Below are 12,310 nucleotides of genomic sequence, written 5' to 3' on the forward strand. Positions count from 1 at the left end.
TTGCGGGGGCTGGGGGCGGGGGTGAGTCCTGTACCTAATGAGTAAATGAATTTTCTGCAGGTTACTTGTAGTTGTTAACATTGGCATCTAAACATTGTTATATTTAGAGTTTAATAGAGTAGCCTTTCACGTTGAATTTAAGTTTAAATAACTGCTTATGGTTTTCTGCAAAATATTTCTTGATTTGTCTGGTACTAAGAAGCAAGAGCTAATTATAAAATTTGATGCTGTGTTAAATCAGTTGAGCTAAGGAATGATAAACGCATTCATGAATTGTTATGCACTGTTAATTTAAAAAATAAAAAAAATCTTGTTTAGTAACAAAAAACATATAGCAAAATTCATGGTTACTTCTTTTCAGGAGATTTTCAGAGTTCCATGTCCCAGCTGTTGATATTCTGGAGGAGTCATCTGGAGTCCTCCCCACAGTTTCACCCAGTTGTACATCACTGTGAATGGCTCTCCTTGGTTTTCATAGAGCAAGATGATGATATGTGGGAAGCTGCTAAAGCTTTATTACTCGTTTATTTAAAATTTGATAGGTTAGTGTACATTTTACTCGACAGAACTATGAAGAATTGTAATTTAGTGAGGTTATTGTGATATACATAATATTTCCATTGATTACTTTTGTATAAAGAAAAAAATATTTTTAATAATTAAAAAAACCCAACAAACCTCAGGACAATGTAATAATGTGTGGTGTAAGAGCAGTTAACTTTGCTGATGTTTTGATTAAGTGTTTTTTGGATTGAAATGAGGGAGTTGTGCAACAGTTTCCTATTAAATACTTTATTATATCCTGTAATTCAGAATAATTGACTTCACAATCTAAACCAGTGGTTAGACACAGATAAAAGGCAAGACTGTTTTCTTTCAACACTGAGAGTTTGACAAGAATGGGACATTATAATGAAACTTCAAGAATCCAGGGACTTCTGGAAAAGTAGCCCTCTAAGGACTGGACCCATGTTAATTCTAGCTAGTTGATAAAAACTATTATTGCTAACAACTGATATGTGTTCTTCATGAATTTGTCCTGGACATTCACTGCTTCATTGTTGTTTAAATTGCCGTACAAGATTTTACCCTAATTTATAAAAGGTCCCTCAAGCTTCAAATGTGAAGATATTGTAAGTAGTATCTTGGATACACACAATCCTTCTTAGACACCTAAATAAAAGTAAGCCACTCGTCTCCAATGTGCTTAGCATCCTGAAAGTTAATCTGTGTTTGGGTTTACAAAAACATTAAAATAACAATTCATGTATTGTAAGTAACTTTGTTTATTCCAGAACGTTTCCTAAGGAGGAGTGCTGTTTAAGAGGCCTGCTTTAAGTGCTTTGGCTTCCTAAACTGTCTGATCTCCTAGCCCCACCTGCCTTAATTCTTTCCAATATAAGAGCTTCTTTTTTGGTTTTTACTTCTTGACAAAATCAAAAAAGAGCAAGAATACCATTTTCTGGACATACCTGTTTTTTTAAAAACTGTAAACTTCCATTGAATTTAATCTATTTCATGACTTACTTTTCAGGTTGCGGCATGATACTGCTGATAACTTAAGCCAAAAAGAGGAGGAAACCTGGAACTTCCTTACGCATGCAAGTGGATGTAATCCTCACTGTATCTTTTTATTTTTTCTGGAAAAAATCACATTTGATTCCACAGTACTCCTAGATTTTTTGATTTCATCAGAAACTTGCTTTCTGGAGTACTTGGTAAGGTACTTAAAGCTTCTTAGAAAAGACTGGCATCAGTTTGTAGATGTCTGTAACCGTTTTGATGCCAAACATGGCACTTTTCAATCGATTTCTTCTGTCAAGCCACCCCATCAAGAAAAACAAAGCTGTATGACTGATGAGAGTTTGCAAAATGCTGCTTGTGAACCAGAACCACAGACTCTGATATCTTTGGCTTCTTTTCACAATTACTTAGTGTTTACAACAGAGCAAGGTGATAATGAAGTTGCTGAGTCTAACCAGTCTAACGCATTGATATGCACTGATAGTACATCTCTGCTGGATTCTCTTCAAGGCCTTGTTAATTATGACAGCTCAGAAGACTCTGAATTAGAATCAGATGGAAAAGAGTGCTTGGTAAACACAAAGCAGGTGCCTTTAAATAATGAGGGTGAGACCAGGGTAAGGGAAACTGGTTGCAGCTACACAGGTGATAAACAGAATACACTCAGGTCTGAAGTGTTGCCCCTGAAACAAAAGGGATCTAATACCTCATGCTGTTTGACTTGTATGATGTCTTTGGATAACATCATTCCCCCAAGAATAATGCTTTACAAATCAACAAAATGTTTGGAAGAACTGCAAAAAGCTATTTCTAGGTTGCAGAGAAGAAATCTCTTCCCATACAATCCATCTGCATTGTTGAAACTACTGAACCACATTGAGAAGATCAGTAAGAACGTGAATCCACAATAATCCAAAGAAACTTTCTAGTGATTTTTTTTTTAAACTAGTACACTAGGGAATGTTTCCATGAGATTAATGACTTCTAAATCTCATGTCTCTTGCACCTGTCAGTGTATTTAACCTGAAACAGGATAAACGTGTTTTTGGTTGACACCCTAAAAATCTGCAATTGCGTTCAGTGATATGATCCATTACCTTAGGGTCCTAGGCTTATTCATGGTGTGTATGTCAGTGTACGGTCTATAAGGATTAATTGTTAGGTATTCAAAATTTGATAATAAATGACTAATGTGAAGGCATATCAACAATATGATACTTAAAGTATTGTCAATTATACTTAATGTCATTCCATATATGAAGTCATTGCCAGATTGGTAGTGCTTTATGGACTACAGTGCAGTGTTAATGCAGCACTTGACTGCTTAGAGGTTGAGCTAAATAAAATATTTTAGTTGGGGACAGTTTTGGTGTTTATACAGTGTGTTCTGCATCGGCGCTTTGCTGTAAGCGGGAATTCATATGTGCTACCACAATTTCAATAATCCGTGCCACACTTTTCTTGGCTGAAGTGCTTAACTGATGTCTAGGTTGTACTTTTTTTAGCTTTTATTGTTTACCTGATTTAACTAGCAGTGTTACCATTTCACTGAAAATTGAATTTAGTTTTTCTTAATATTTTATGATACATTCCTTTAATTAAGAGGAAAGGTAGATGTGGGACTCATTTACATATTGCCTATTTATAGAACATTTTAGTGGAGCATTACATCTAAAATCAAGTTTAGGTAATGCAGAAGTGAAATTCCAACAGAATTCCTTGCATCCATTACTTATTTTATATAAGTATAGAATATATACTTAATAAAGTTGTTAAATCAGAAACAGATAGCTAAAATTAAGTGTCTGCAGTGCAGTGAGATGGATATTGAATTTAAATTCTTATACTTACATCTTTTACTAGATCTAATTTGAATAACCTGAAAAGTAAGACTTTGCCTGGGAGAGTTATTTCAGAACAGGATCCAAACCAGTGTGTGCAGTTAGCAGGAAGCCACCTAATGTTGGTACACTTGACATGCAGCTTGTATGATCTTACGGGGATTAGGCAATGGGAAAGTACTGACGACAGGCACTACTGTAAAAATCTCAGACCTTATCAGAACTGTAAGAAGCAGTTTTCCTTTTAGGATCATCTCTTGAAGGTAAGTGCTCTATTCTGATTGAGAACCAGGTAAGTTCTGTCTTCCTTTTAAAGAGCTATTTAGTGTAAAATTAAAATAGATATTGAGTTAAGAGAAACAGTCTCTGGAGCAGGTGACTGTGACCCCCAAATCTCTGTGGCCATCTTCGAGATTAGTCTTGAGCTCTGAACTGGTGAATCAACACTATTGGGAGGGGAAGAAAACTAGGTGAAGCTTATGGGATAATTTAGCTGGAAATTACAGCGCTCTCCAGAGACTCTTGAATGGTATGAATTCTCAGACAGGAAGGTTTGAACCTCAGCCTTATTCTTTTAGGATGACAACTGTAATCGCTTGGCAGTTACATAGGGGAGATCTGAATATTCTGTGCGTTCGTTGTGCTTTGGTTTCTTCCTGAGAACTTTTGGGCATAGGAGTGGGTGAGAATGTCAGTGAATGGAAACTTGTCAATTGATGCTTATAGTTACTTTAGTTAAAAAACTAACCTCTGAGTTGTCTAGGGCAGAAGAATGCCTGGTTTCTCTTTATTGTTTGAACTTGGTTATGCTCTAGATGCTGAGTCCTTGTTTCTGTCAGGACTAAAATGCTTCTGGGCGTGTTGAAAGACGCAACTCTAGACAAATTTGGAACTTTTCAGTTCAAACAAGGCAAGTGCCTTTGGCAAGGCAGTTGAGCAAGAGTTTCTCAAGATCACAATTTTAAGCATAGGAAGGTACTTACGTTTCAGTAAAATCCTTTCCACTATCCTCACTTCTTTTCTAATCTAGCCGTTGCTGACTAATTTATTTTAACTAAGTAGCTTCATTGTTTTCACTGAACATAGTATTGTTCAGCATTTCTTGGTCTATACTTTGCCAGTTGGAAGTATCTAAATTACAACAGTATTTCTCAAGACACTGATAAGATAAGCAGGGTGGGAAAGGTAGAATGGGGAGATAATTTCGGTTTTGTTAAGTGCTAGTTTTCTTGTTTGTCAGTGATTACTACAACTATAAAAACTTTTTTGAAGTGAGAGTTAGACATCTCAGAACAGTGTGTAGAATTTAGCAAGAAGTATAGGAGCCATAACTTTTGATTATTTTTTTTTTAAATACAGCAAATGCAATTGCAATCCAACTGTGTTTAATTCTTACAGGCATGAAGTTGATTGTGTGCCCAGTTGGTTATTAGTAGTGATCATTCCCACATGTTTCACTTCTCAGAAAGCCATTGTTTTAATTCTCAGAATGTTTTAGTGGTAAAAATGAGTAAATGTGGTTTGTATCTGGCAACTAGATACCTTAATGTGTTGATATTTCACCATTTATGAACTGTAGGACCTGAGATGGAGTAAAACTGATGTGAGTCAACTTTTTCTTTATTGCACACAAAATGAGGGTGAGCAGTGAAGGTAGTAGTTCTATGGCTATATTCAAAAAGTCTAAGCACAAAGAAAACACCTTGCAAAAGAATTTGTATTTTAATCCACTAGTGAGTATTTAAGGTGAGGTGGTTGGTGTTTGTTTGTTTTTGTTGTGGTGTTTTTTTCCCTTGAGTTTTACTATCTAAAATTTTTAGGCAGAGCTGTTACTTCATTCGCTAGAGCAAGTTAACTCAGCTGCAGAACCTATTACCAATGTTAAATTAGAACTTGGGAAGTAGGTCAGTTATTACTAGGAGGTTGATGTGCCTTACCTTTGGATATTGATATCTAACAACTTTTCTTGTATTTCAAAGCAAGACAGAACAAATCAGTTGACCTGTCTGGAGACAGTTTTCTATCTGAGGACTTATCCTGAAATATCCACAGTCTCCATTTATGTCTGTGCAGTTGTTTTGAGGAGTTTACCTTCAACATCCGTAGAATAAATTATGCTTTAATGAGGTAAGCAGTTAGCACTAGAAGATGCTTACAGGATGTGCTTTTTAAAAAGAATATTTTTGGACTTGAGTATTTGTAGAGCTTGACTGCAATTACAGCTGAATCCAGGTGGTTCCATGATTGTGGTTCTTCAAACTGGATTTCCTCCAATATTTTTATGACTGCTTTCCATTCTAGTTTTAAGACTTGTATTACAAGTTTTAATCCTGTAATACAAGAATAAAAACCAGCCTTGAGAATTTCTAGACTTACAATACTCTTGTAAAGCTGGGAATAAGGAGCCTTGGTTGTTCCCTGGTTTATCACTGCAGGCTAAGCATTGTTTGTATTTCTTCCAAAGTCAATCTGCGATGGTGTCTGAAGTCAGTATCAAATATTTATCACAGTCTTTCAGTGTCAGTAGGAGTGAAAATACTGTGGTCATTACAATTTTACTTCTATGTATTTTCCCTTAAAGAGTTGTCCAAATGAATTTGTAAATTCTTGTATTTTGTACAACGCTTTTAGGCTACCTGGTTCACTCTGAAATCTTGTTAGAAGCCAAGTGTATGTGTCAGAATGGATGATAGGCAGTCTTTTACTGTCACTAGCTCAACAGCAGGCATGGACCTGGACTTGGTTGAGAAACATCTTAGGGATTTAAGCTTTTCCAAGTCATTGTCTTTTTAAATGTTGTGCAAATGAGTTTATTGCTGATAACTGTCAGAGACACTCTTTAATAGACAACCTGACTTGCTGCTGGTTTACATACAGCAAGGAAGGAAGGAATACAATATCTTTTGTGGTAAAAAGCTTGCAGGGAGAAGTAAAACATCCTCAGTTATTTCTGGTTCCTACTTACCTGTGCTGTGAAACACGAGTTTTGTCAGTCAGCAGTGTCCTTTCAGGGGGAAGATTTTAAAAAAATGGTGAAATGTTTGAAAAAGTAGCACACGCAACCTCAAAAGTAATTGCAGCTGCTGAATGTTGGCTTCCTTAAAAGGTTGTAGGGAAGGTTTGTATGTACATATCCTGAAACTATGTCAGGAGTTTTAGCTGCTAATCGTAGTTGTCCAAGAATCTGCCTCATCTTATCCTGGTACTAGAGTTGAAACCTGAAAGACTTTCTGTGGAGCTTCAAAGAGCTTCCAGATGTCCATAGCTACTTTGAAGGAAGTAATAGCTACATAGAAAACAATGGATAAGATTTTGAAGCCTATTTCGTGAAACGGCATGTACTGATTAAGTAAAAAAAGATTTGTTGTCAAATGATAAAATCCTGTGTGCTTATTTCTACATTCACAATGTTCATCCTTTGCTTGCTAGCTTTATCTTTAAATAAAATCTTTTGGAGTTTGTCAGCTCTTAGAGTAACTTTGTTACTACAGCTATTTATAACTATTTCATGTAGGGATTTAACCGAAAGAGAAATTAATGCTTTCTGGAAGCTTACCAACAGACAGTACTTGGCTTCCTTGATAGTATTTATATTCTTCAAGAAAATCATGTATTAAAACTCTCCCTGCTGACACCACTGCAGCTGCTGTGAGAATTGGGCAAAGATCCATTATGCAGCAAATGTAAAACTCAACCAAGTTTTTTTAATTATTTATCTCCTCAAGGGAGAATCTAGTACTTGGTCATCTTCAACAGAATATTGGTCCCTCTAAAGGAGTGTTTCTTCACCTAAGCTGAAAATATTGACTAGTATGATGCCAGTGTTTTCTGTAATTTTCAATTATGAGCTGATGCAGAGGGGGGAATTGCTGGCTGTGAAGCATCAAAGGGATTGTCTTTCAGTTTCACCAAGCAAATGCTTATATTTTGCACTTGTGTTCTCTGTGGATGGATAAAGATTCTTCTCTAGGAGTCTTCTAGTAATGTAATCAAACAACATTTGCAGTGTTGTCTTATGTGCAAGTGTTACAAATTGTTGAGGTTTATTTTCATACGGTTGTTAAACCAGTGCTTCCGTCTCCAAGGATCAAGGCATCTTTTTTTAATCCTGTGTTATCTGGACTGTTGGAAATGAATTAAAAAACTCTCTGAATTGGTTGGACTAATTGTTAAATCTCTAGTGTTGCAGCCAGAAGATTTTGTATATTAGTCTCCTGCATCCTAAGATAGTAATAGCACACGGGAGTATTATTTGAGTGAATTAGCAGTGCTGTATTTAGAGTGGAAAGGGTGAACTAGAGAAGTCAATCCTTAGATAGAGTTGTTCTTGCTAAGATTTTGTGAGTAGCATGCAAGTCTTAACACACTGCTTATTATAAATGTGAGCAACTGAAGTTACTCTTCTTGCAAAATTTACCTTTTCAAACGTATTAGAACATACTTAGTGGAAGTACCTTATATAGATATGCAGTTATAGCTGAATTGCTCTAGTGTTTCTGGTTATTAGAAAGGTGAATTTGAGTCTGGACAAAGTGATGCTAAATCACGGGAAAGAACAAAAATCTTCTCACCAAGGATAATTTAAAGGCAAAACAGACTAGGATTTTGCATGAAGAATGCTGATCAAACCGTAACCAGATGAATTCTTCACTAAATCACACATACATCTCTGTGCCTCTGGATATGAGAGCATTCTTAATTGCTGTCCTGGAGGCTTATTGATACACTGTATGTTCAGTACTTAAATGAAATACAGCCAAGAGTTTGTAAGAATTTGAAAGAGATAATTGTGGTATTTGTATCCCTCAATTGTTAAGTGTGTGAGAGAAATTGGTTAGAAAGCAGTCCCTAGGTAATGTCAATGTCTCTTCCTGCTGTCTCTTTCCTAAGGCATATCTGAAGCCTATTAATAATCCTGTTCTCTGCATTTTAGTGAAGTGATGGTGGCTTGGGTCAGCAGTAGAGTGGGTTAGCGTTCCTTCACTTCCCTTCACTGTCTTTATCCTTTCAGTATTACTACTGACATTCCCTTTTCATCCAATTGTCATCTTCCTTCTTGTTATTAAGGCCCAGATTCTCAAAGTATTGAGTATTCTATTTCTTACTAAAATTCACAAGAACCAAGTTCTGAAACAATAATTTAAAAAGATTTAAGCATTTTGAAGATTTCATTCAGAGGAGCAGAAAATATAGGAATACCAAGCTTTTTTACCTTAATCTTGAAGGAATGCCAGATTGCAAGCAGATGTGTCTCACTGGTGGTGAAAAAAGAATTCAGAGTCCAAATCATTGTTATTAGATCAAATTGATTCCTACTTTTTCTCTGTGTATACATATGACTGAGATTTGATTAACTGTCTGCCGTTGAGATAATCGGTTAGCAAAAATGACTAGGTACTAATAGGCGGTATACTTAGTACATTTACCTGTGGCTTCCCCAGATGAAATTTTTTTTTGTATAAACGAAAACAGAAGAAACCCTTATGTTTTGGTCTTTTTTTTTTTTCTTCTTCCCCCACAGGTGCCATCATACACAACAAGCTCTGATTCTAGAAGTTTAAGATTTAATACAGTCTCAAAGATTTGCCAAGAGGGTTTTCTCGACTGAGAAAGTTAACTAATACTATAATCTTTCTTATGTAACTGCTTAGAAGCTCAGTTGAAAGCTCACATCCAATGTATGGATTCACTGTAATTTAATATATGTATTTAACTGACTGGAAAATGGAAAGAAGTGAGTTTTGTGATTTTTTTTTTTTTCCTTGTTTAATATTTTTTTCACTGAAGACTTTTTACATAATTATTTCCCATATCACTGGAAATTATTTGGGTCAAATACATGCCTCCATTATCTAGTTGTATTTAATTGTTGTATGATTGAGTAGGTGTTATGCTGCAAATAAGGAGCAGTAACACTTAGATATCTTTTTTTTCTCAGACTAAGGTGGTTTTTTTGTTTGGTTTTCTTTTTTGCAGCGTTCAAATTTAAGATACCTGAAGGATAAGTACTATTAAAGCGCAGCAATAATTGAAAGGTCAGTGGGCAGCTTTGATCAAGTGGGTATGGTTAGCTTTTTATTTACCATGCAATATCTTTAATCTTTGAGTCCTACATAGGTGGTGAGTGCTACCTAACAAATGCGCTTCAAAAAGTATGAGAAACATTTTTTCCCATTTTATTATTTGTAGCAGCCCCACATTTGCTCCAGTCAAACAAACGTGTGTTGCAATTTAGTGTAACAGTGAAGAAGTCGTGGATTGAGGCATAAGAAAGAGGTTTTTCATCCAATTACATATTACATTACTGGCACAGTATTAGCCAAGTGATAGATGAATTAGCTTGCTCTAGGCTTTCCTAATTGGCAAAGTGTTCCTAAATGTTCTACTTGGTTCATACTAGTGGTTCAGATGTGGGAAAGTATGGAGATAATTTAAAGCAACAGCAAAGCTATAATACTATCTTTCTGAAATAATCCTTCATGTTTAATATTTCTCTGGTGCATCAGTTTATTAAATACTGCTTCCAGTTTTATGGAAGGACTGAAGACTTGCAATAGCTGAAAACAGAATACCTCAAAAAGAAGCGGGGGGCGGGGGGGAAGTTATATGAACAAACCCAAACTTTTCTCTGGAGGGAAATAAATGAACAGGATCCAGATATTGCCTGGGTCACATCTTCTTTTATTGCAGTCTTACAGATTATGATGAAAGTTTCAACATACTCAAAAGGAGTTGTGGAAATTAAGGCCGGGGGGGGCGGCAGGGGGAAGCTCTCCAGTGTTATTTACACAGACTTCCTAAATCACAGATAGTGTCTATGAGCCCCAAACTACTGAAGGCTTGGGGGTATCATCAGTTACTCTTTTGTGTTTGTTCTGTTCTTGTGCTCTTCCATAGCCATCTGCTGTTAGCTTCCTTCAGAGACAGTATGCTGGGTGAGATGAAACTTTGGTTCAACTTGACATGTCTGTTCCTATTTAATGAGTTGCTGTTTGCTGACTGCAAGCAGGAAGAAAGGGCTAATAAGTGGTTCTGTGCTCCTGGTTGTCAGCGAGGTTCTCTCCTTCCTTTCGAACAGCATTAAGTGTCCTGCCCACCAGAATGCTAAGTAATGCCAACACTTCTGAATGCTGTTACTTATTATTTGAAACTGGGGAGAGCTGGTGACGAATGACTTTCAGCCTTATTCCTTAGTCATGGAATTAAAAAAAAACACATAAAAAAATAAAAAAAAAATTACATAGAGTTGAGTAAAATTTACATATTTGTATGGTATCTCTAACCAAACATACACTCAGTGTATGTTTCCCTCTGCTTTAGGAATTTCAAAAATTCCACTTTATATCTTCCGAGGAACTGGAACACTGTCTGTAAAACATTTAGTTGATTGAGGCTGGAAGTATTCCTGAGGCTGGTCAATAGGAGCAGAAACCTTTCCCTAACTTTATTTGAAAATGCATACTTCATCTAAAAATGTCAGTGTGAAGTGATGCATTTGGGGTTTCCTTTCCTGCACAATCGGCAGGCACAGCATCCTCCCGTGCATGTATAGAGCAATATAAGTTGAGACGAATTCTCATCGTACAACAAAACATACCATGTGACTTCAAACACTTCTTCGTCTACTATGTTGAAACAAGTACAAAGGAAGGCACTCGGCATTACTATTCCCGAGTTTCACCAAGTAGATACATATGACATCAGGATTGCCTTCAGTCAGAAATCTTGAAGTGCAGCTTTGCTGGGTGGGTCTCTGAAGAATTTGAAAGAGTTCTGTAGATAGGGCGTGTTTACCTTTGTCAAAGTAGTGAGCGTAATGCCTCTTCCCTGCTAATGTGCTTATGTTCTCTTTGACTGCAACATCAAAAAGGTAGGAATTTCTTTTTCTTTCCTTTTTTTTCTGTTCTGGTTGGTTGTGGTTTTTTTTTTTTTTTCCCCCCCCTCCCTACATCAGATTATGGTCTGAATTGTTAGCATGTGCTGGTCTCTAACGTTGTCTGTTTTATAAGGGAAAATTAGAGTAACTCTTACAATAGTCTTTGGATAAAGAGTGGAATAGGTGTTAATGAGATTTTATATATTGCCACTAAGTATTCCATCCTTTGAGAACTGCTCTTTATTTTAGAGAAAAGTAGTACAGGTTACAGTATTAGTTTTGCTGTTCTACTTCTTGTATCATTATTCTATTAAGTGCTTGTAAGAGCACTTCTTTCAGAACTGGAAAGGAGGAAAATTTATTAACAGGAAAAATAATGTTAGCTAATGATGTAAATGTGATTGCATTAAAAAACATTGAATATAAGTTGCTTGAAAAAGCTAGTTCTAATTTTGTTCTGTAAAATGCTAAGAAAAAGTAATGTAAGAAATTCAGTTTAACCGAGTTTTTTTATAAGACTTACCTGTTGAAGATCTGAAGAAGCTAGTGCTATAAAGAACACATCTAAACAAGCTGCCAGAAGGGGCTCTTTCATAGAAACGCTATAACATTCAGATGGAGGAACCCCATTCATTTTTTCCTCTTACTTTTTGTAAGGTATACCTATTTTTAGCTAGCTTCCTAACTTGGGTCAGATCTTCAGCTGGGTGCCACTGTTGATGGAGAGGCTATGCTGGTACACATTTAGCTGAGGATCTCTCTTGCATTTGTTAGGACATGAAAAGGATGCCAAACAGTGGTTGAAATAACAAAATACCAGTTATGCTCTGGCTCCTCCTCTAGTTGGCTTTGTGGGTGGAGAATGTCTGGGCAGGTTAAACTGCAAAGGAGGGGATAACCAACAGGAGGAGAACAGAGAACAGCAGAGCACAACAGACTTGGTTTAATTGCTGGTTCAGAGTGGTGTAGGGATCATCAAAGTCAGTGTACAAGCTTGAGCCACTCTGTGTACACGATAGCTGAAGACCCTGTTTCAGGAAGCTGCAAATAGGACAGTTTTGCAGAGCAC

General features: G+C 36.4%; 2 protein-coding genes across 2 annotated transcripts in view; both read left to right on the forward strand.

The window, feature by feature from the left end:
• LINS (lines homolog (Drosophila)) overlaps positions 1-2,878 on the forward strand; it is a 12,364-nt gene extending 9,486 nt beyond the window's left edge. Inside the window, exons 6-7 of the mRNA XM_009321470.1 lie at positions 362-542; positions 1,535-2,878. Of these exons, the coding sequence (XP_009319745.1) occupies positions 362-542; positions 1,535-2,435 (1,082 nt within the window). The 3' untranslated portion in view covers positions 2,436-2,878. The remainder of the gene's footprint in view (positions 1-361; positions 543-1,534) is intronic.
• Positions 2,879-5,473: 2,595 nt separating this feature from the next.
• The window catches only part of CERS3 (ceramide synthase 3), a 46,933-nt gene continuing 40,096 nt past the window's right edge, over positions 5,474-12,310 (forward strand). The window contains exon 1 of the mRNA XM_009321472.1: positions 5,474-5,492. Coding sequence (XP_009319747.1) covers positions 5,488-5,492 — 5 coding nt within the window. The 5' untranslated portion in view covers positions 5,474-5,487. The remainder of the gene's footprint in view (positions 5,493-12,310) is intronic.

This window comes from Pygoscelis adeliae, unplaced genomic scaffold, assembly GCF_000699105.1.
Source record: "Pygoscelis adeliae isolate BGI_AS28 unplaced genomic scaffold, ASM69910v1 Scaffold13, whole genome shotgun sequence".
NCBI lineage: Eukaryota > Metazoa > Chordata > Aves > Sphenisciformes > Spheniscidae > Pygoscelis > Pygoscelis adeliae.